This window comes from Zophobas morio, unplaced genomic scaffold (genome assembly GCF_036711695.1).
Source record: "Zophobas morio isolate AGI-343-1 ecotype UQ-CSIRO unplaced genomic scaffold, CSIRO_AGI_Zmor_V1 ptg000022l, whole genome shotgun sequence".
NCBI classification, from domain to species: Eukaryota; Metazoa; Arthropoda; class Insecta; order Coleoptera; family Tenebrionidae; genus Zophobas; species Zophobas morio.
The window spans coordinates 5,641,518-5,665,983 of NW_026972127.1; the positions used below are offsets into that span (position 1 = coordinate 5,641,518).

At 34.1% G+C, this 24,466-nt stretch overlaps 6 protein-coding genes across 6 annotated transcripts; 3 read left to right on the forward strand and 3 right to left on the reverse strand.

Annotated features, from left to right (window-relative positions):
- Nucleotides 1-52: 52 nt before the first annotated feature.
- LOC135133771 (protein brambleberry-like) lies at nt 53-9,141 on the reverse strand. Its single transcript, XM_064062276.1, has 4 exons — nt 8,746-9,141; nt 8,044-8,698; nt 7,598-7,987; nt 53-807 (listed from the first exon to the last, which is right to left on the reverse strand). Exons 1-4 carry the CDS (start codon nt 8,983-8,985, stop codon nt 383-385), a joined length of 1,710 nt encoding a protein of 569 aa, XP_063918346.1. The 5' UTR covers nt 8,986-9,141; the 3' UTR covers nt 53-382.
- Nucleotides 9,142-9,578: 437 nt separating this feature from the next.
- Nucleotides 9,579-12,029, forward strand: LOC135133770 (serine/threonine-protein kinase Pink1, mitochondrial). Its single transcript, XM_064062274.1, has 4 exons — nt 9,579-10,029; nt 10,289-11,408; nt 11,457-11,555; nt 11,611-12,029. The coding sequence occupies exons 1-4, from the start codon at nt 9,743-9,745 to the stop codon at nt 11,824-11,826; spliced, it is 1,722 nt and encodes a 573-aa protein (XP_063918344.1). The 5' UTR covers nt 9,579-9,742; the 3' UTR covers nt 11,827-12,029.
- A 76-nt stretch (nt 12,030-12,105) lies between these two features.
- On the reverse strand, nt 12,106-12,802 carry LOC135133853 (zinc finger protein 385D-like). The gene is made up of 3 exons (XM_064062373.1): nt 12,517-12,802; nt 12,300-12,471; nt 12,106-12,254 (listed from the first exon to the last, which is right to left on the reverse strand). The coding sequence occupies exons 1-3, from the start codon at nt 12,595-12,597 to the stop codon at nt 12,106-12,108; spliced, it is 402 nt and encodes a 133-aa protein (XP_063918443.1). The 5' UTR covers nt 12,598-12,802.
- Nucleotides 12,803-12,883: 81 nt separating this feature from the next.
- On the forward strand, nt 12,884-14,432 carry LOC135133431 (cleavage stimulation factor subunit 1). The gene is made up of 3 exons (XM_064061815.1): nt 12,884-13,061; nt 13,110-13,686; nt 13,740-14,432. The coding sequence occupies exons 1-3, from the start codon at nt 12,976-12,978 to the stop codon at nt 14,388-14,390; spliced, it is 1,314 nt and encodes a 437-aa protein (XP_063917885.1). The 5' UTR covers nt 12,884-12,975; the 3' UTR covers nt 14,391-14,432.
- Nucleotides 14,433-14,486: 54 nt separating this feature from the next.
- LOC135133430 (transmembrane 9 superfamily member 4) lies at nt 14,487-22,937 on the forward strand. The gene is made up of 7 exons (XM_064061814.1): nt 14,487-14,628; nt 14,681-15,072; nt 15,122-15,277; nt 15,325-15,806; nt 21,673-22,090; nt 22,144-22,327; nt 22,376-22,937. Exons 1-7 carry the CDS (start codon nt 14,617-14,619, stop codon nt 22,613-22,615), a joined length of 1,884 nt encoding a protein of 627 aa, XP_063917884.1. The 5' UTR covers nt 14,487-14,616; the 3' UTR covers nt 22,616-22,937.
- Pig-s (Phosphatidylinositol glycan anchor biosynthesis class S) lies at nt 22,926-24,415 on the reverse strand. The gene is made up of 3 exons (XM_064061823.1): nt 24,173-24,415; nt 23,139-24,120; nt 22,926-23,060 (listed from the first exon to the last, which is right to left on the reverse strand). Exons 1-3 carry the CDS (start codon nt 24,225-24,227, stop codon nt 22,958-22,960), a joined length of 1,140 nt encoding a protein of 379 aa, XP_063917893.1. The 5' UTR covers nt 24,228-24,415; the 3' UTR covers nt 22,926-22,957.
- Nucleotides 24,416-24,466: the final 51 nt, after the last annotated feature.

Below are 24,466 nucleotides of genomic sequence, written 5' to 3' on the forward strand. Positions count from 1 at the left end.
AAGCGCCCTCTTTAGTATCCACCAGGAATTAACACAGGTCACCCTTGCGACGTCCTCGTGAGAAAATAATTTATTTCGTATTTTATACTGATACATAAATATAGACTGTACAGTGGGCTTGTACTTGTAAAATTAGTTCAGTTGCTCTTGACTGAGTGAAGACAATAAAATAAAAAAGGAAGAGAAATCAGTCCTACACTAGACTAGAAGTACATAACAACGAACGTTTGCGCCTCCTTAAATGTAAAATCAACTACAAGTTACTTACGTACTTAAAAAAATATAATAATAATTAAAATCAAAATAATAAATAAATAAAACTCCCTCCACTCAGCTATTTTTTTCGAGCAATCAGTGACTTTTTTATCACAAATGACTAAAATTATGACCCCATTACCGAGTCACCTGACTGGTGCCTATAACAATAATCCCTTCCCGGTAAACTCGACAGTTTACATGGTGTTCCCATTCTGGTTTTAGCATGGCATGTGCCTCTAGCACCGCCATTTAAAATTAAAGGAGTGTTACTTCTAGACCTAGGTCTGTAAAAACCGCTTCTGGAATGAGGGGGGGTTGGAGAGCCTAAACTATTCATATTAAAATCGTCCTCCAATTCACTGGCTAGGCCTGTGCTCATTCGGTCGAAGTCGCCGTCGTCTCGGGTTGGTGTTCCTTGTTTGGTTGAAACCGGGGTTTCCCGTTTGGTTGAAACCGGGGTTTCTTGTTTGAGGGCTGGGAATGTTATCCAAGGGAGGGTTTCTCTGACGGTGCTGCGGAAAGACATTGCCCACAATAATATAGTTTGAGCTGAAAAAAAACATACATATATTCCTGTAGTATAATTACACACTTTCTTCACTAGTGGGGAAATTTATGATTTATGAAGATAAAGTATTTTTAAAATATTAAGAAACCCTCTCTCTCTCTCTCTCATTGTGTCTGCGACTAACAATGGGAAAGACAAAGATAGCTAAAATTCAGCGCCAACTAGACGATTCCTGTTGATCGCGTGCTATTAAGTCAAATAATTTTCATTTTTTTAGCCCCTTTTTTCATTTTAAATATCAGGTGACTATTAATAATTGAAGAAAATATTTGAATTGGGAATTCTGAATTATTAGTAATGTTAGCGTGTCAGGTCACTGTTGCCAATTTTGTTATAAGGGCGCCTAAAAACCAATGAGAAAATGGCAGATACTGAATTGGTGTTCAAAGTATCAATTTGACATCAGATATGCCATCATACAATTTTAAATATGTTGCCAACCTGTCAAAAAAAAATCGCAAATATTAATAATCACTCGGTATTTGTAATATCACTACTAACATTTAAAAATTCAAAAACTCAAATTTTGACAATGTATGAGATTTTATCAACTGTAAAAAAATATCTTTGAAGATGATTTTAAATTTAATTTTATGTTTGCATTTTTAAATTTCATCGTAACTGCAATTTTCAAAATTTAAAACTTCATTGACCAAAATTTCTAAATTACTAAAATTACAAATTCTCTGAATAAGTGAATAGTAAATACAATTTTTGGTATTTTTAAGCACTGCTTTCATGACGTCATATCAAGAGAACAATAAAAAACACGATCAAAGATAGCCATGGATTTATCAAGATTTGTATTTGATAGAATTTTGAAAGCTTGAGTTCAAAATACAACCATCAAAGACAAACTGTCAAAATCAGAGGTGCCTTTGATCGTGTTTTTTATTGCTTTCTCGGTATTTCTCTATACATTTCTTTTTATAAATTTGTTGTTTAAAATTTGCATTTTTTTCATTACAAAAATCGTATTTTCTAGATTTTTCAAAACAATTCAATGCAAATACGACATAAATTTGAAACGAATGTTTATAAATCCTAAAATGTCACTTTCAACTATGAATTGTGATTTTTTAGATGTATGGGACTTTACGAAATAGAACAAATCTCTTTGAAGAGGACTTAAAATTCTGTCGTGAAATTTTCTCATTCTTTTTATTTTCCCATGTTTTCATTTTTAAATTTTCATTACGTTCAAACAAATTCACGTTTTTCTTAGTTTGACTTTTTAAACATTAAATTAACACTAAAAACATTCTCAACAAGTTCAAAATTTCCAAAATTTAAAACCCAACGATATACAAAAATTTCTAAATAATTCTCTGAATGGTAAATACAATTTCTGATATTTTAAAATCATATCAAGAGAACAATAAAAAAAAACGAGCAAAGATAGCCATGGAATTATCAAGATTTGTTTTTGATAGAATTTTCGTCTTGTCAGATCACCGCAAATTTGAAAGTTTGAGTTGAAAATGCAACCATCAAAGACAAACTGTCAAAATCGGGGGTGTCTTTGATCGTATTATTTTTTATTACTTTATCGGTATTTATTTATTTTTTATAAATTTGTAGATTAAAATTTGCATTTTTTTTTTTCATTAAAACAATCGGATTTTCTAGATTTTTCAAAACAATTCAATGCAAATATGACATAAATTTGAAAGGAATGTTTATAAATCCTAAAATGTCATTTTTTAGCTCTTATTTTTTTCCATTTTAAATATTTGTAATCCATCACGATTAACATTTAAAAATTCAAATTTTGACAATATATCGGAACCTACCAACTGTAACAAATCTCTTTGAAGATGACTTTAAATTCTATTGTGAAATTTTCTCATTCTTTTTATTTTCCAGTGTTTTCATTTTTAAATTTTCATAACGTTCTACCAAATTCACGTTTTTCTTAGTCTGACTTTGTAAACATTAAATCAAATCTAAAAACACTCTCAACAAGTTCAAATTTTCCAAAATTTAAAAACTAACGATATATAAAAATTTCTAAATAATTCTCTGAAGGGTAAATACAATTTCTGATATTTTAAAATCATATCAAGAGAATAAAAAAAAAACGAGCAAAGATAGCCATAGAATTATCAAGATTTGTCTTTGATCACCGCAAATTTTAAAGTTTAAGTTGAAAATGCAACGATCAAAGACAAACTGTCAAAATCAGGTGTGTCTTTGACCGTATTTTTTATTGCTTTCTCGGTATTTATTTATACATTTCTTTTTATAAATTTGTAGTTTAAAATTTACATTTTTTTCATTAAAAAAATCGGATTTTCTGGATTTTTTAAACAATTCAATGCAAATATGACATAAATTTCAAACGAATGTTTATAAATCCTAAAATGTCATTTTCAAATATGAATTTTGATTCTTTTAGTTACCTTAGATTCTCCTTTTTTTAGGTCTTATTTTTTTCCATTTTAAATATTTGTAATCCATCACGATTAACTTTTAGAAATTCAAATTTTGGCAATATATGAGAATCTACCAACTGTAACAAATCTCTTTGAAGAAGACTTTAAATGCTGTTGTGAAATTTTCTGATTCTTTTTATTTTCCAATATTTTCATTTTTAAACTTTCATTACGTTCTAAGAAATTCACGTTTTTCTTAGTTTGACTTTTTAAACATTAAATTAAAACTAAAAACGCTCTCCATAAGTTCAAAATTTCCAAAATTTAAAACCCAACGATATACAAAAATTTATAAATAATTCTCTGAATAGTAAATACAATTTCTGATGTTTTAAAATCATATCAAAAGAACAATAAAAAAAAGATCAAAGTTAGCCATTATCAAGATTTGTCTTTGATAGAATTTTCGTCTTGTCAGATTACAACAAATTTAAAAGTTTGAGTTGAAAATCCTATTTTTTATTGCTTTCTCAATATTTGCTTACACATTTTTTTTATAAGTTTGTAGTTTAAAATGTGTATTTTTTAATTAAAAACAAAAAAATCGGATTTTGCAGATTTTTCAAAACAATTCAATGCAAATATGACATAAATCTGAAACGAATGTTTATAAATCCTAAAATGTCACTTCCAAATGTGAATTTTGATTCTTTAAAGACACTTTAAATTCTCATTTTTAGCTCGTATTTTTTTTCATTTTAAATATTGGTAATCCATCACGATTAACCTCTAAAAATGCAAATTTTGACGACGTATGGGATCTTACGAAATAGAAGAAATCTCTTTGAAGATGACTTTAAATTCTATTGTGAAATTTTCTCGTTCTTTTTATTTTCCAATGTTTTCATTTTTAAATTTTCATCACGTTCCAACAAATTCACGTTTTTCTTAGTTTGATTTTTTAAATATTAAATTAAAACTAAAAACAATCTCAACAAGTTCAAAATTTCCAAAATTTAAAACCTAACGATATAGAATTTTTTTTAAAGAATTCTCTGAATGGTAAACACAAATCATATCAAGAGAACAATAAAAAAAAAGCAAAGATAGCTAGGGAATTATCAAGATTTTTCTTTGATAGAATTTTCGTCTTTCAGATCACCGCAAATTTGAAAGTTTGAGTTGAAAATGCAACCATCAAAGACAAACTGTCAAAATCAGGGGGCCTTTGATCGTATTATTTTTTATGCTTTCTCGGTATTTATTTATTTCTTCTTATAAATCTGTAGATTAAAATTTGGACTTTTTTCATTAAAAAAATCGGATTTTCTACATTTTTCAAAACAATTCATTGCAAATATGACAAATATGAAACGAATGTTTATAAATCCTAAAATGTCACTTTCAACTATGAATTGTGATTCTTTTACGTTACTTTAGATTCTCTTTTTTTAGCTCTTATTTTTTTCCATTTTAAATATTTGTAATTTGTAATTCATCACGATTAATATTTAAAAATTCAAATTTTGACTATGTATGGCATTTTATCAACTGTAAAAAAATTTCTTTGAAGATGACTTTAAATTCTATTGTGAAATTTTCTCATTCTTTTTATTTTCCAATGTTTTTAGGTCATTCGATTCTTATTTTTTTCCATTTGAAATATTTGTATTCCATCACGATTAACATTCACAAACTCAAATTTTGACAATGTATGGGATTCTACCTACTGTAACAAATCTCTTTGAAGATGACTTTAAATTCTATTGTGAAATTTTCTATTAATTTTCCTGTTTTCATTTTTAAAATTTTATATTAAAACTAAGAACACTCTTAACAAGTTATACGATATACAAAAATTTCTAAATAATTCTCTCAATAGTAAATACAATTTTTGACATTTTAAAACACTGTTTTCATGACGTTATGTCAATAGAACAATAAAAAACACGATCGAAGATAGCCACGGATTTATCAAGTTTTGTCTTTGATAAAATTTTTCTATTGTCAGATTACCCTCAATTTCATAGTTCAAGTTGAAATACAACGATCAAAGACAAACTTTCAAAATCCATGGCTGTCTTTGATCATGTTTTTTTACTGTTCTGTCGGTATTTATTTATACATTTTTTCTATAAATTTGTGGTGTAATATTTGCATTTTTTCATAAAAAAAAATAGATTTTCCAGATTTTTCAAAACAATTCAATACAAATATGACATAAACCTTAAATGAATGTTTATAAATCCTAAAATGTCACTTCCAAATACGAATTTTGATTCTCAATTGTTTAGCTCTTTTCTTTCATTTTAAATATTTGCAATTCACCACGACCAACATTCAAAAATTCAAATTTTTTTGAAGATGATATTAAATTTTGTTGAGAAATTTTCTCCTTTTTCTTATTTTCCGATATTTTCATTCTTAAATTTTGTCCTTGTATAAACAAATTAACGTTTTGCTTAGTTTGATCTTTAAAATTTTATCTTACAAATAAAAGCACTCTCAACAAGTGCGAAATTTCCAAAATTTAAAACCTTACGAATTACAAAAATGTTTAAATAACTCCCTGAATAGCAAATACAATTTTTGGTATTTTAAGGCACTGATTTCATGAAGTTATATAAAGAGAATAATAAAAAAGATTATCAAAAACAACCATAGAATTTTCAAGATCTGTCTTTCACAGAATTTTCTTGTCAGGTTACTGTCAATTTGAAAGTTTGAGTTGAAATGCAACGATCAATCACAAAATTTCAAAATCCGTGGTTGACTTTGATCGTATTTTTTATTTCTCTCTCGGTATTTATTTACATATTTTTTTTGTAAATTTGTGGTTTAACAATTGGATTTTTAATTTTTTAATCATTAAAAAAATGGATTTTTCAGTTTTTTCAAAATAATTCAATGCAAATATGACACAAATTGACATTTCCAAATATGAATTGTGATTTTTTTTAAGGTCACCTTGGATTGTCACTTTTTTCCTTTTATTTTTTTTTCATTTTAAAATTTCTAACTTTAACAATGTATTGGATTTTACCAAGTGTAAAAAATCTTTGTGAAGGTGACAGTAAATTCTGTTGTGAAATTTTCTCATCTTTTTTATTTTCCGATATTTTATTTTTAAATTTTGATCATACATAAATAAATTAACGTTTTTGTTAGTTTGATTTTTAAAATTGTATCTTATATCTAAAAACACGTTCAACAAGTTCCAAATTTCCAAAATTTAAAACCTGACGTTTTACAAAAATTTCTAAATAACTCTCTGAATAGTAAATATAATTTTTGGTATCTTCAGCCACTGGTTTCAAAAAGTTATATCAAGAAAGCAATAAAAAACATTATCAAATAAAGCCAGGGAATTTTCAAGGTCTGTCTTTGATAGAGTTTGCGTCTTGTCAGGTTACTGTCAATTTGAAAGTTCGACTTGAAATGCAACGATCAAAGACAAACTTTTAAGATCCATGGCTGTCTTTGATCGTGTTTTTTTTATTGCTCTCTCGGTATTTACTTATACATTTTTTTTTTATAAATTTGTGAATTAAAATTTGGATTTTTTATCATTAAAAAAAACTGATTTTTCAGTTTTTTCAAAATAATTCAACGCAAATATGATATAAATCGGACGTGAATCTTTATAAACCCTAAAATGACATTTCCAAATATGAATTTTTATTTTTTTAAGGCCACTTTTTTGCTTTTTTTTTCATTTTAAAATTTTCTCGTTTTTTTTTTATTTTCCTGTTTCCATTTTAAAATTTTGATCATGTTTATACAAATTAACGTTTTTCTTAAGTTATTTTTTTAATTTTAGATTATAACTAAAAACACTCAACTCTTTCCAAGACGTTGTATCAAGAGAACAATAAAAAACATTCAAGAGAGTCATGAATTTTTCAAGATTTGTCTTTGATTGAATTTCGTCTTGTCAGATTACCGTTAACTTGAAAGTTTGACTTGGGAATCAAATACAAACTTTCAAGATCCATGGTCGTCTTTGATCGTGTTTTTTATTGCCCTTGCTATTTATCTATACATTTTTTTTTATAAGTTTATGATTTAAAATTTTGCATTTCTTTCATTATTAAAAAAACGGATTTTCCACATTTTTCAAAACAATTCAATACAAATATGACATAAATTTAAAACGAAACGAATGTTTATAAATCTTAAAATGCCAAATATACAAAAGGTTATCATAGTTGTTTGTAAATTAATGTGTAACAGTTTAAATTTACAAATTTCTGAACACATTTATAAAAATAGCTTGTCAATCCAAAAATTATGACAACATTTAGATTTTGCTTGTGAATTCATTTTGTTCAAATTCAACTCACAAAAATATTTAAAAAAATTACAACAAACGTTTTCAAAAAGTTATTTTTCTTACCAAACACGAAACTCATGATTGTACTCCCTAGCATCAACGGCCCCATCTGATTTTCGTTCCCAAACAGCGCGAGACCTAAATTTAGCGGCGGCAGTGTTGCCACCATCACCCTTGTAGACAACCGCGCCGAAAGAAAAGCACATGTTAGCATTGACACCAACATGAAAGCCGTATGCCATATTATAAGATACAAGCGCTCCACAGCCAAATCGGTACCCCCTAGCGCCGTAGTCAACCACGTCAAACGTTCCTCCAAAGCCTGCCTTGTACCCCCAACCAGCGTCACCAAATTATGAACAGTCTTATTGACTTCAGCCAGATTCTTCAACGTTTCTTCGTACTGAATTTTGAAATTTTGGTTTTGTTCTAGGAGCAATTTAGACGACGCTTCTACAATAATTACAAAATTAACTTCACTTACAAAAAAAAATAAATAAATAAAAAACCTATTCTTTCAAAAATCGCGTGTGCTTTGTTCTGTATGGCTATCAAATCATCCAACAACTCTTGATGATTCTGGCGACTCTCCCCCGCCTGCTGCTCCAAATTCCTACTCGAATCCTCTAATTTTTTCTGGATTTTGTGCGTCATATGCACTAATTGATTGTGTGTATCCACAATCAACTCCTTCTCCTGCGACAACTTCCTAATATTATCTTCCAACGCCAACTGTCCATGGAACTGCGCCTTCTGGATGTCCTTCTGCTGATCAGCTAAAACCGAATGACCCTCTGACAACGAAGTCAAAGTGTGTTGGGCTATGTCTTGCAAATCCTGCTGATTTTCGTGGATTTTCCCCAACGTTTTCAACTGATCTCTAGCCACGTCCATCAACCTGTTCACTGTGTGCTCAGCCATGCCCCGAAACTGCATTTGCCGGATTGAGTAGCACACCGCCTTTGCTCGGTTACTCATCAAGTGGTAGCTAGTCCACGTATCCGAATCCATGCTTCTGGTGCACTCCCCTATGCTCATGTCGTCTGTACACGGAAAAATCTGGCGCCCCTCTACGTACGACTGGCAGTTCAAAAGATGAACCGCCATTTTCGCCAGCTGCTCATCATTCATCTTATCACAGTCAGATTTGAGCTTCAATACCACCTGCAAATAAAGAATGTATTGAGGGTCGAAAAGAGTTAAATATTTACTCTCTGTTGGCAGGAGTCGAGCTCTGATAAAGCAACACCTGTGAGCTTTGCCGCTTCTGATATAAATTTTTCATCCACCGTGGAGACTTCGTAGGGGATTCTTTGGGCAAATTCGCCCACGTCGGTCTCGGGTTCTTCGTAATTAAAATAATTTTTTACATAATCAATTAAACTTGATTCAACACGCTGGGTTTGGAAAACGGTTAAAATTGTTAAAAGAATTACGCCGTTCAAATACATTTTGTTTTGAATGTAATAAGTAAATAGTGACTAGGTGTGATGTGATCGTTTTAACGGAAAACTAATATAAATGTTAGTATTTCGCTTTTTATCACAAATTTTAAATTCATTATTGACAGATGGATGACCGGAGGAAAACCGTTTATCACCTGTTTTTATCGGCGCGCCATCTGTTGCCTATGATTTGATTTGCAAATAAAAGAAATCTGTGCTACAAATTAGTAAAAATTATGTCTTCGTGATAAATTTAAACACTTATTTTGACCAAAAATAGTAATACGAGCTACGTAAGGTGTTAAAAATGTCTCAAAACGATATTTTTCTTCAAAAAAATGAAAAAATAGAGCGCCATCTATCAACACTAATGAAAAAAGCAAACATTTGTTTTGTAAAATTTGTAACAAATAAATAACAAATAAGCCGCGACAGATTGACAGTTTGGTGGGGCTTTACATTAAATCCTCAAATATCGTATTTACGACGCAAAAGTCGAAAATAGCACTAATATAACTTGTCAATATATACGCGTCCTTGTCGCGCACACACACAACCTACGAAACGAAAAGGACAGAAGTTTTCTATTTATATTTTAACAGCGTGTGCGTAGGCGTCAAAATAAAGATGGCAGCCGTGCTCCCAAGAGGCGAAATGTCAAAGTGTCAAATTTTTTTGCGGAAATAGTAAAAACAAGTGTGATTTTGTTGATTTTCGTGCGAATAGTGCCCCCTTGAGGGTACTCGCATACCGTTAGTGCAAAATGTCCGTGCGAGCCGTGGGCACCCGATTATTTAAACATGGTAGAAGTCTTATCCAGCAATTCTGCAAGAGGGACCTCAACACCACCATTGGCGACAAAATTAATGCCGTGTCACAAGCAGCAGCGGCACCTCCCGTGCCCAAAACTCAAGCGGTACCCAAGAACTTCGCCTTGAGAAATGTTGGGGTGCAGCTGGGGCTCCAGGCTAGGAGGATCCTCGTTGATAATGTACTCAATAGGGTTACGAATAGTCTTTCGGCCGAGCTGAGAAAGAAGGCGACGAGAAGGTGGGTTGCGGGCATAGTTGGCAAGGGATAATTGGCAGAGTCCAAAGTTCATTGCAGAAAAAAATGCTAGGTTTTAGTTTATGCAACAAGGAAATGATAAGAAACAATTCAGATTTTTATAGTTTGACCATAAAAAGGTAGTTAGATAACAATTTAATTATTATTTTACAACAGACATTCATTCCACTTATGTACATATTTAGTTAATACAAACGAATTATCTCAAAAATTAATATCATAAAGTTATGTTTACTTCCAGAATCTTGTTTGGAGACTCGGCCCCGTTTTTCGCTCTAGTGGGAGTAAGTCTAGCCTCGGGAACCGGAATTCTTACGAAAGAGGACGAACTAGAGGGAGTATGCTGGGAAATTCGAGAAGCCATATCTAAAATAAAGTGGCAATACAACGATGTTGACGAATCTCGCTTTGAATCAGAACCCATAACCCTGAACGACCTTTCACTTGGCAAACCCATCGCCAAAGGCGCCAACGGCGTCGTCTACTCCGCCACAGTGAAAGAGGACGAAGACGCCATCAACAACCACCCTTTCGCCCTAAAAATGATGTTCAACTATGACATCCAGTCAAACTCAATGGAAATCCTCAAAGCCATGTACCGCGAAACAGTCCCAGCTCGCATGTACTACAGCAACCACGACACCACCCACTGGGAAATGGAGCTAGCCAGTCGCAAAAAACACCTGCCACCCCACCCAAACGTCATCGCTATATTCTCAGTCTTCACTGACTTCATCCAGGAGTTCGAAGATAGCAAAGATCTGTGTCCCGCTGCCCTCCCTAAACGTATCCATCCGGAGGGCGAAGGCCGCAACATGTCGTTGTTCTTGTTAATGAAGCGCTATGACTCTAATTTACAGAATTTCCTCCAAACAGCGCCAACCACACGAACGTCACTTCTGCTTCTGTCGCAGCTGCTAGAGGGCGTTGCGCACTTGACAGCTCATGGCATAGCCCACCGCGATTTAAAAAGCGACAATTTGTTGCTTGATACCACAGAACCAGAGAGCCCCATTCTGGTAATCAGCGACTTTGGGTGTTGTTTGGCGGACCGCAGCAATGGGCTGAGTTTACCATACACGAGTTACGAAATCGATAAGGGTGGTAACACTGCGTTGATGGCGCCGGAAATTATAAATCAGACACCTGGGACTTTCGCAGTTTTGAATTACGCGAAAGCCGACTTGTGGGCTGCCGGGGCTATCGCGTACGAGATATTTGGGTGCGCTAACCCGTTCTATGGAAAGAACCGTCTCAAGAATTTTAATTACAAGGAGCAGGATTTGCCCAAACTACCGGATGAAGTTCCAGATGTTGTGAAGGCGCTAGTTGGGAATCTTTTGAAGCGCAATCCAAATAAGGTAAGTTTGAGGATTTCTGAGGGTGTAGTGGTGATGAGTGGGTTTTAGCGTCTCCATCCAGAGGTCGCTGCAAACGTGTGTCAGTTGTTTTTATGGGCTCCTAGTTCTTGGTTGAAACGAGGCTTGAAGGTTCCTTCTAGTGCTGAGGTATGTATTTGAATATCCATAATTTAACAATGTTGAATTGTGGTTGATTTTCCAGATATTACAGTGGTTGTTGAGCTTGACAACCAAAGTATTATGTGAAGGTAAAATCAACAATAAGAGTTTCGGTCAAACAGGCGTCAACAGAAGAGGAGGGAGAAGAACCTACCCTGAGTATTTGTTGATTTCAAGCTTCTTGTGTCGGGCTAAATTATCAAATATTCGGTCTGCACTTACCTGGATACAGGACAACCTACCAGAAATTGATTATTAATATTCTTTTAAGCATACTCTTACAAGTGGTTATTTTATTTATTCATTTAATGAAATGTTACTTAAATCGGTTTATTTGTACTGAAACTAGGTGATAAAAAGGTAGAGTGTAATTGGCGCGCAAACTAGTTTTTTCTTTAGAGAAAAAAACGTCCACATCGCTGTAAATATGTTATTACTGTATTAAATACTATTCTAGAGTAATAGGTTTTTTTTTTAAAGTCATTAAACAACAATTTATTAAATAATGGTAAATTCAATAACAATGAACATTTATAGACTAATTGCAAATCACTTTAAACAACAGTAACAAATTAATAAAAATACAAACGACACAAAAGAGCAATATCCACAGTCCGGCCCTGCTAGTAGCGGTCGATGTGAATTCGCTTTGTTCTTTTTTCACCAGTTTATTTTTATGTTTAATACCTGAAACGCAACGTTTTTAAAAGTCTTTGCAACCCAATCCCTTACTGTTGAGATGAATATTGAGCTGAATTTCGCTGTTTGCAACGACATCACACATTTCACAAATAAAGGTTTTCCCCTTTCGTTCGGCCTTCATCTTGTGCCTTCGTCCCTCCAAGTGCCGCTGGAGAATTTTGGCACTTGTAACTTTAACATTGCAGAGGTCACAGCAGAGGGACTAGAATTTTTGACTAAACGAAAGAAATAGCGAAATTTTACTTACATCACTGTGAACATCTTCCTCAACTTTGGTCTCTGGTGGAAGTTCAACGTCTTCGACTGATTTGTGAAATTCCCCTGACATTTTTATGTGTTCATATTACTTTACAGTGAAGACGAATGTGCGAACGTGAAATTTCTTTTCGTGTTTTTTGAACCCGTTTTTCGGTACTTTTTTTTACGAAAAAAGCCACATGGAGTGTGAATTTAAATACGTATTTTGAAAGACGGTGGTAACAAATTTTCAAAGTGATATACGTAGTCTCAGAAAATGTGGTGCATGATGTGCAAAATAATTAATTAAGCATAAATAAATGTAAAGGATTGTTGCTAATTTAATTTAAAAAAGTGAGCGCTCAGTGTTGACAGTACCAACCTAACGACGTGAACTTATCAAATCCCCCAGGTATTGCGTTGTTGACAAACTATCTTTTAAGTTTAATTTAACACAAAACGGCTCAAAATGACCAATTCCGGCCTTAAAGAAGAAGATGTTGATACTAACAACCTGATTAAAAGCCGGGAATTCCTCTACCGGCTTATTATAAGGTGCGAAATCCCTCGAGCCAACCTAACCTAACTTTTCTCAAATTGTAGCCAGTTGTTCTACGACGGCCACCAAAGCATTGGGACGAGCTTAACAGCGGCAGTTCAAGCAGACCCTCCGTGTGCCCCCAGCGATCGCCTATTCCACATCGTTTTAGCCGGACTGGAACATGAACCTGACCGGAAAGAGAGACCCCAGAATCCTGGTATTGGTAACAACAATATTGGGCCTGGTCTCGACCTCGAGTTTGAAACCGAATCCAACATCCCGGCACCAGAGCCGGCGCTATACGAAACCGCTTACGTCACGTCCCATAAAGGTAACTGCCGCGCTGGGTGCTTTTCCAGCGACGGTCAATTAATCGCCACTGGAAGTGTGGACGCCAGTATCAAAATCCTGGACGTTGATAGGATGTTGGCGAAGTCTGCGCCGGATGAAATGGACCCGTCACGAGGCGAACAACAAGGACATCCGGTTATTAGGACATTGTATGACCACATGGAAGAAGTTACTTGCTTGGAGTTTCACCCAAAGGAGCCAGTTTTAGTATCAGGGTCTAAGGATAACACAATTAAAATGTTTGACATTTCAAAGGCTAGTGTGAAGAAGGCTTTTAAAACAATAACAGTATGAACTACAGTTTTGGATTGTAAACGCAATAATTAACGTTTGTGTTTTAGGAAGCAGAGCCTATTAAAGCAATGTCGTTTCACCCCAGTGGAGACCACATGATTGTAGCGACGCAGCACCCAGTAGTGCGGCTGTATGACGTCAACACGTTGCAATGCTACGTCTGCGCTTTTCCTTCTCATCAGCACACTCAGTCAGTCACTTGTCTAAAGTGGTCTTTAGACGCCAGAGTTTTTGCCACTTGTAGTAAAGACGGTAATATAAAATTGTGGGATGCGGTGTCCAACCGTTGCATCAACACTTTCCAAAAAGCCCACGACGGACTTGAAGTTTGTTCAGTCGCTTTTTCCAAAAACGGAAAATATTTGTTATCATCAGGAAAAAATTCTATTTGTAAATTGTGGGAGCTGACTACCAGTCGGTGCTTGATTGCGTACACGGGGGCTGGGACCACAGGCAAACAAGAGTATGAAGCGCAAGCCGTTTTCAACCACACAGAAGACTACGTTTTGTTTCCGGACGAAGCAACCACGTCTCTCTGTGCTTGGAATTCTCGTAACGCTTCAAGAAAGCAGTTGATGTCGCTGGGTCACAACGGGGCTGTCAGGCTTATAGCACATTCCCCCACACAAGCGGCTTTTTTGACGTGTTCCGACGACTTTCGAGCACGATTTTGGTACAGAAGAACCCCTACGTTATAATTGTGTATTTATAATAAGTTGAATAAAGTTTGTTTGGGAGTATGCAACCAACAATACATTCCGTGTTGACACTAATGACATTTGACCTGTCAAATTTGTTGGTGTTCCTGCAGCGATCTTTGCAAAGTGTTAAATTGATTTAAAATGATTATTTTGTTATTTTAGCGTCTGAATCGGATAACTTTTAGCACTTTCGCAACACCGGTCTATTTTATTTATCGCCAACATGTTTCACAAGGTACTGGTACGTTAAAAGCGAAATGACTCAACTTAACCTCACTCTTTTCCAGCACGGCACAACTTTATTACTTTTGTTAATATGCATTTTAAATTGTTACTCGTTTTATGTGCCGGGAATGGCCCCGGCTGATTTTAAAGCAGGTGATACGATCGAAGTCAAGGCTGTGAAAATGACAAGTATACATACACAGCTACCGTACGAGTATTATTCGTTGCCTTTCTGTTTACCGAAAGGCGGGCTGAATGCTATTCACTATAAATCGGAGAATTTGGGTGAGGTTTTAAGGGGCGATCGTATCGTAAATACGCCGTATGACGTAAAAATGGCAAAGAATACGCCGTGCACTTTGTTGTGTAATTCGCAAAAGGACCCAATTAATTGGAGTGTGGGGGAGTCTCAGATTGTCGTGGACAGAATACAACACGAGTATTTTGTGCACTTGTAAGGGGGATTTAGTGTTTTGTGGTTTATAACTGAGTTGGGGTTGTAGGTTGGTTGATAATCTCCCTGCAGCTACTCCAGTTTTGAACCCAGAAACCAATGAAATACAGTATGAACATGGGTACAAATTAGGTAACACCGTGGGGGACAGGAACTATATCAACAATCACTTGAAACTGACTTTATTATATCATAATCCAACACCGTGAGTATTTGCGGTAAAATTTGACTAAAATTAACGGGGATTTTTAGCGATGTTTATCGCGTGGTTGGATTTCATGTAGAGGCCAAATCTGTCCACATGGACGATTTAAAATTCATGGATAAAACTTGCACATTCCCTAATAAACCCCGTCCACAACTGGTCGATCCGACGACAGGCACTAAGCTGTATTTTACCTATGAAGTCGAATGGGAGTTGTCCAAAATCAGTTGGGCGTCTCGATGGGACACTTATTTAGCGATGAGTGATGTCCAGATCCACTGGTTCTCCATTATCAACTCAATCGTCGTCATTTTCTTCCTTTCCGGAATTTTGACGATGATAATGGTGCGAACATTGAGAAGGGACATCGCGAAATATAACGCTGACGAAAGCTTCGACGAAACGATAGAGGAAACTGGCTGGAAATTGGTACATGGGGACGTTTTTCGACCCCCGAAAAATTCACGACTGTTTGCCGCTGTGGTGGGATCCGGGATACAGATATTCCTGATGGCGCTTATCACGTTGTGTACGTAGTACTAAATCAAGTTTGAAGGTAACACTAAAGTGTTACCTTCATACTTGATTTCTAAACTAGTAGTAGCTTGTCAAAAAAACTAATCAATCAGTGCGATTCCGTTTAATATCCCTAAAAAATTTGATTTTGACAAGTAATAAATTGTTATCGTACGATTGAAAATAAAATGAAAATAAAACCAATTAAAGTTGGCGTTGCATGTCAAACTTTCGTTTGACGTAAATCAATGCCAACATAACCATTAAACTAACCACTTTTTCAAAAAAGTGGTTTTATTTTCGATCGCACGGTATAGTCGAGAGGAGGACGGACTTTGGCACAAATTATTTAGAAGAAAGCAGTGGCGTATCACTCGCCAGATTATACCATATGATCGAAAAAAAGTGAGATTTATTTTTAAAACAATGATGTTGGCAACACCAAAGTGAGTTTGACTTGGCAGAATTTTTAAATGACGTCATCGGTTTTTTACGAGGGATGAATAGAGAAATTTTAGTCGGCATTTTGTTATCGTTTTTTACATTTTTTTCTTTTACCGTAAAATCCGTAAGACAATACAATTTTCATCGCTATTTTATAATAGTTGAAAAGTTCAATTACCTCTTTCACAACAAAGCTAAAACGTGTGTATTCTTATCATAAATAAATAAAATATAAATTATGTTAATCAGAGTAAGTAAACACGTGGTCCATATTTAGCTATTTTAGATTAATTGTTGATGAAGAGAAAAATTAACCTTGGAAACCTCATCCACATAGTGATTATAAAGGTCGATTTATAAACTTGTCGCTGACGTTGCCGTTCGCCGTTGACGTTGGGTTTTCAACTAATCAAATTGCCTGTTCAGTACTTCTGCGTTGCTAAAGATAGTTCCCAACGTTTAAATCAACAAGATTTATTGCTAGTCGTCTCAAAAACAGATTTTTTTTCTTAATATGTGTAGTCTTCTTTTCGGAACAAGAAAGGTAAAACGTGTTTAAAATGATAAATTTTAATAGGAAAGTATCGATTTTGCAATTAGGCTCCGCCCCTCGCTGTGACAACGAATGAAAAATTCATCACAATTGAGCTTGGAATGGATATGGGTGGGGCTTAATTTTGGCTTGTTTTTTTCTTAATATACATAGTATTCTGTGAACAACATGATACTCAAAAACATGTTTTTTATTTCTTGTAGAGAAATAAGGAGTTTGCAGTTAAGCTACACCCTCTTGGCTCACGATGAAAAAAAAAAAATCATCAGAATTGAGATCGGGTAGGTGGGTGGGGCTTATATTTTGCCTTTGTTTTCGTAATATACATACCTTCTTTTCACAACAAGGATTTTAAAACATGGTTAAAATGGTCTATTTTTGCAAAAAAGTATGGATTTTGCAATTATGGGGCGGAGCCCAATTACAAAATTGATATTTCCTCATAAAAATTTTCCATTTTAAACATGTTTTAAGTTTCATGTTATGAAAAGAAATCTACACATATTAAAACAAAAAGGCAAAATGTAAGCCCGCCCACCCACCCTATCTCAATTGTGATGATTTTTTTTTATTCGCCGTGAACCAAGGGGTTGGAGCTTAACTGCAAAATACTTATTTCTTTACAAGAAATTAAAAACATGTTTTTGAGTGTCGTGTTGTTCAAAGAATACTATGTATATTAAGAAAAAAAGGTAAAATATAACACGAAAAATAAATAATAAATAAATAATAATAAAATAAATCGAAAAATTGAAAATTCAGAATTCGGAAAGTCGAAAAATCAAAGATCTCCAAACTGACGTATCAAAAAATTGAAAATCGGGAAATCGAAAAATCGGAAAGTAGGACAATAATTGAAAAAACGAGAATTCGAAAAATCTAAAATTTATAAAATCGAAATGGAAAAATCGAAAAATTGGGAAATCGAGAGTCGAATAATTAAAAATTGAAACATCGAGAAACCGAAAAATCGAACAATTTGAAAATGGAAAAATTGAGAAACCGAAAAATCTAAAATTTACGATAAAAAATTTACTTAATAAATTGAAAAATTGAAAAATCGGGAAACTGAACAACCAGAAAATGGAACCGTCGAAATCTCGACAGATCCAAAAATTGTAGAATTAAAAATATCGACAAACTGAACTCCAAAAAGTCCAAAAAATAAAAAAATTTAAAAATCGATACTCTGAAAAACCAAAAATGAAATCTGAGATTTCGAAAAATTGAATGTTCGTGAAATCGAAACATCAAAAAATTGAAAAGTATAAAATTAAAAAAATCGAAAAATCGGAAATTAGAATATGAGAAAAATTGAAAGCAAAAAAGCAAAATATAAACATTATGAAGCAGAGACTAATTATAAAATCGATATTTCCTTATAAAAATTTTCCTTTTTAAACATGTTTTAAGTTACATGTTGTGAAAAGAAGTCTACACATATTAAAACAAAAAGACAAAATATAAGCCCGCCCACCCGCCCTATCTCAATTGTGATGACTTTTTTTATTCGCCATGAACCAGTGGGGGCGGAGCTTATCTGCAAAATACTTATTTCCTCACAAGAAATTAAAAACATGTTTTTGAGTATCGTGCTGTTCAAAGAATACTATGTATATTAAGAAAAAAAGATAAAATATGACACGTTTATAATCGAAAAATTGTCCAAACCGACACATCGAACAATTGAAAATCGAGAAATCGAAAAGTCGAAAAATCGGAAAGTAGCACAATAATTGAAAAAACGAGAAATCGAGAAATCGAAATGCCCCCAAACGAAAAATTAAAAACCGAAAAATGTAAAATTTAAAATAAAAAATTAACTTAGTAAATTGAAAAATTGAAAAATCGGGAAACTGAACAACCGGAAAATCGAAATATCGAAATCTCGATAGAACCAGAAATTGAAAAATTAAAAATATCGACAAACTAAACTTCAAAAAGTCCAAAAATCAAAAAATTAGAAATTTTAAATATCTATAAACTGAAAAACTAAAAATCTAAAACCGAGAGAGATTTCGAAAAATTTAAAGATCGAGAAATCGAAACATCAAAAAATTGAAACGTATAAAATTAAAAAAATCCAAAAATCGGAAAATAGAATATGTGAAAAATTTAAACAAAAAAGGCAAAATATAAACATTATGAGGCGGAGCCTAATTGCAAAATCGATATTCCCTTTTAGAAATTTTCCTTTTTAAACATGTTTTAAGTTTCATGTTGTGAAAAGAATATTAAATATATATTAAAACAAAAAGGCAAAATGTAAGCCCGCCCACCCGCCCTCTCCCAATTGTGATGATTTTTTTTATTCGCCATGAACCAAGGAGGCGGAGCTTATCTGCAAAATACTTATTTCTTTATAAGAAATTAAAAACATGTTTTTGAGTATTGTGTTGTTCAAAGAATACTATGTATATTAAGAAAAAAATGTAAAATATAACACGTTTAAAATCGAAAAATTGAAAAATTCAGAATTGGAAAAATCGGAAAGTCGAAAAATCAAAGATCTCCAAACTGACATATCAAAAAATTGAAAATCGACAAATCGAAAAATCGGAAAGTAGGACAATAATTGAAAAAACGAGAATTCGAAAAATCTAAAATTTATAAAATCTAAATGGAAAAATCGAAAAAATGGGAAATCGAGAATCGAATAATTAAAAATTGAAACATCGAGAAATCGAAAAATCGAACACTTTGAAAATCGAAAAATTGAAAAACCGAAAAATCTAAAATTTAAGATACAAAATTTACTTAATAAAATGAAAAATTGAAAAATCGGGAAATTGAACAACCGGAAAATGGAAACGTCGAAATCTCGATAGATCCAGAAATTGAAAAATTAAAAATATCGACAAACTGAACTTCAAAAAGTCCAAAAATCAAAAAATAAAACATTTTAAAAATCGATAAACTGCAAAATTAAAAATTTAAAACCGAGATTTCGAAAAATTGAAAGATCGAGAAATTGAAACATCAAATAATTGAAAAGTAGAAAATTAGAAAATTCGAAAAATCGGAAAATAAAATATGCGAAAAATTGAAACAAAAAAATCAAAACAAACATTATGAGGCGGAGCCTAATTACAAAATTGATATATCCTTATAAAAAATTTCCATTTTAAACATGCTTTAAGTTTCATGTTATGAAAAGAAGTCTACACATAATAAAACAAAAAGGCAAAATGTAAGCCCACCCACCCGCCGTATCTCAATTGTGATGATTTTTTTTATTCGCCATGAACCAAGGGGGCGGAGCTTAACTGCAAATTACTTATTTCCTTACAAGAAATTAAAAACATGTTTTTGAGTATCGTCTTCAAAGAATACTATGTATATTAAGAAAAAAGGCAAAATATAAGCCCCGCCCACCCACCCTATCTCAATTGTGATGATTTTTTTTATTCGCCATGAACCAAGGGGGCGGAGCTTATCTGCAAAATACATCTTTCTTTACAAGAAATTAAAAACATGTTTTTGAATATCGTGTTGTTCAAAGAATACTATGTATATAAAGAAAAAAAGGTAAAATATGACACATTTATAATCGAAAAATTGGAAAGTCGAAAAATCAAAGATGTCCAAACTGACACATCGAACAACTGAAAATCGAGAAGTCGAAAAATCGAAATGCACCCAAACGAAAAATTAAAAACCGAAAAATTTAAAATTCAAAATAAAAAATTAAATAATAAATTAAAAAATTGAAGAATCGGAAAACTGAAAAACCAGAAAATCGAAACATCGAAATCTCCATAGATCCAGAAATTGAAAAATTAAAAATATGGACAAACTGAACTTCAAAAAGTCCAAAAATCAAAAAATTAGAAATTTTAAAAATCTACAAACTGAAAACTAAAAATCTAAAACTGAGAGAGATTTCGAAAAATTGAAAGATCGAGAAATCAGAACATCAAAAAATTGAAAAATATAAAATTAAACAATTTGAAAAATAGAATATGTGAAAAATTGAAACAAAAAAGCCAAAATATAAACATTATGAGGCGGAGCCTAATTGCAAAATCGATATTTTATTGTAAAAATTTGCTTTTTAAACATGTTTTAAGTTTCTTGTTGTGAAAAGAATATTAAATATATATTAAAACAAAAAGGCAAAATGGAAGCCCGCCCACCCGCCCTATCTCAATTGTGATGATTTTTTTTATTCGCCATGAACCAAGAGGGCGGAGCTTAACTGCAAATTACTTCTTTTCTTACAAGAAAGTAAAAACATGTTTTTGAGTATCGTGTCCAAAGAATACAAAAAAATCCAAAATATATATAAACCCCGCCCACCCACCCCTTCGCAATTGTAATGATTTTTTTATTCTTAGAAACTTAAAACACGTTGAAAATGGTAAATTTTTGTAAGAAAATATGGATTTTGTAAGTAAACCCCGCCCCGTCGATCTGACAACGAATGAAAAATGTATCACAATTGAGAACTGAGATCGGGGCGGGTATGGGTGGGGCCTAATCTTTGGCTTTATTTTTTTCTTAATGTGCATAGTATTCTTTGAACAACACAATACTCAAAACAGGTTTTTAATTTCTTGTCGAGAAATACGGATTGTGCAGTTAAGCTCCGCCCCCTTGGCTCACGACGAATAAAAAAATTCTTTACAATTGAGACAGGGTGAGTGGGCGGGGTTTATATTTTGCCTTTTTTTTCTTAATATGTGTAGACTTATTTCGACAAAAAGGAACTTAAATCCTCCACTTGTTTTCTATGACCCCTTTAAATACGGCAAAAGTTGACCATCAAACATCATGCTTAATGATACCTTTTTTGAATTGACTGTTTAATATATTTATATGACGTCCTCTTCTCGTTTTAACCCCAAAAATCTTTGTTGTCACTAACATAATTATTTTGTAGTTTTCGCCATGTTGGGCATGTTGTCGCCGGCTTCAAGAGGCGCCCTGACCACAGCCGCCATTTTCCTCTATATGTTCATGGGTCTAGTAGCCGGATATTTTTCAGCCAGACTGTACAAAACCATGAAAGGAAGAGAGTGGAAACGTGCCGCCTTCCTCACGGCGACTTTGTATCCAGCTATAATAGCTTGTTCATGTTTCTTCTTAAATTTCTTCATATGGGGGAAAGCCAGTAGTGGGGCGGTACCCTTTTCAACAATGATCTCATTATTATTAATGTGGGTGTTCATTTCTTTACCATTAGTGTATTTGGGGTACTATTTCGGGTTCAGGAAACAACCGTACCAGCACCCGGTGAGGACTAATCAGATTCCAAGACAAGTTCCTGACCAGCACTGGTACATGAATCCTATGTTATGGTAAGAAATTTAAACGCGCGTGACAATCAGACAAGTGTGAATATTTTCTGCAGCACTTTGATGGCGGGAATTTTGCCATTCGGCGCCGTCTTCATCGAGCTATTCTTCATCTTCACAGCCATCTGGGAGAACCAATTCTACTACTTGTTCGGCTTCTTATTCTTGGTGTTTATAATATTGGTCATTTCGTGCTCACAAATCTCCATAGTGATGGTGTATTTTCAGCTATGCGGCGAGGTATTTATTTGTTTGGTTTGAACAAGGGTTTTAATTTTTGTTTTCTAGGACTACCATTGGTGGTGGAGGAGCTTCATAGTGTCGGGAGGTTCCGCCTTGTACATTCTAGGATATTCTCTCTTCTACTTCGTAACTAAGCTAGAAATAACCGAATTTATTCCCACTTTGTTGTATTTCGGGTATACCGGACTCATGGTGTTAACCTTTTGGTTACTGACCGGAACTATCGGATTTTTCGCGGCGTATGCTTTCGTCCGAAAGATCTACTCCGCGGTGAAAATCGACTAAGCTCGATTTGTATGTGACATTATTTATTTTATTTTTTGTTGTTATAACGTGTGGGATGGTTTACATAAACCTGAAACGAATTAGTCACATAATTTTCGAAAACAAATCCGAAACGTAGATGGTAAATGTTTCGTGATGTCTCTAAGTTAGTGGTACACTTTTATTACTTACCTAGAATAGATCCCTAATTTATTGTTCACCTAAATATATTTTTTATAGTTCCGTCAGGGCATAAGTTTATTTCGCACCTTGTACAGATGTGAGCAGTTTGAGTTTCATTGTAATAACTGTATATAAATAAAATAAATACTTTTGTGTAAAAGGGTTTTTATTTGGTACAAATTACTCAGTTTTTTCTTTTTCTTTGAGCCATTTCTTCAAGGTGAGTAGGGACATGAGAACGGGGATCATCACAGGCAAGAACAGTGGAATGTAAACCGCATACCTGAAAAAATAATTGTTCGTTGACAACCACGACGCGCTGTCCTCACAGACACCACAATCACACAACAAAAATACCTACTTTTGATCATCCGGAAAATAAAGCAGCGCTAACAAGGAGGCGTCACTGAAGGCGGCTTCCGAATTTTCGAAAGCCACTTTTGCAAAGGTGAGGGCATTTTCGATTTCGCCCTTCGCCATTAACTCATCAGCTAAGTCGGCGTTGTCGACCGCGACTTTAATCTTAAGCGCTACGTCATCGCTGATCACAATACTGTTAATCTCTGAAAGCAACTCAGCTAGTGACTTTAGGGTCCTTCTAGTTGAGTCCACCATGTCTTCGGCTTTGCGCTTCTGCAGATCTATCAAATCCTGCTTAGTTGTACCCTCCATCCTCAACATTTTACTCAACTGAGTGGTAAGAATCCCCCCAATTTGTTTCACGTTTGGTTGGAAAATCCTTTTTTCACATGAGTCTGGGTCGGGGTTTATGATGACAATTCCGCCCCAACGGGGACTCAGGAACGCGTTCGTGGCATTTTCGCTTTTCTCTTGAATGTACAGCGGGACTTCACAGTGAGACACATACAACACTAAATTTAAACATGGACGTGGAGACAAGTGTGACCAGAGTTTTTTTTCAAGGGGGGTGATCACGTGAGGTAGTTGCTCTTCAGAGAGGACGTAGTGATCAATCACTTTGGTGGGTCGCGCCCCCAATTCGACTAGATATAGCCACTGAGACTTGACAACGAAGTCTGCAATAGGAGACACCTTTTCCAGGAACGGTCGCAAGTAAACTTCCAACTCTTCTCCTTCTAGGTTGACATGCAGACGTGAGGGTTCGGGGTTAACTACAGTTATTAGGACGTCGTACTCTAGACTTAACAAAATACCAAATTGTCGATCGGTTTTATTCGCTAAAGTGACATCAAACATCCGATCTAGGGGCAAACTGGCTCTGTAGACCCTTGTAGTGAACCACCAAACAGGCAATCCGATCACTATTAATACAATAAAGTACGATATTATGTTGTACATTCGAAAGGGGCGTTCCGGGTCATCTGAGAAATTAAGCGACTTTAGACATAATTTGGGGCGCAAAGTGAGTTATACCTGAAACGGGGGGCTTCTGAATTCTGCCTTTTCGTCCCATACTGACAAAATCCATTTTAAATGTAATTTTTGTTGAAATAATAGGATTGAGGTTATGTCTGCAAGTAGGGTTAGGTTTTCTTACAAACGTCAATACTAACACCAATAGCAACGCGTTTCGAAACACGTGACTTCACAATTGGAAATCAATACGATACGATTGGGGGTTGCAGGGTTTGTGACCCAATTACACGATCGACGCATCTTCCAATAATAAACTTATTAGTGACTGATTTGTCACAATGACGCCTCCCC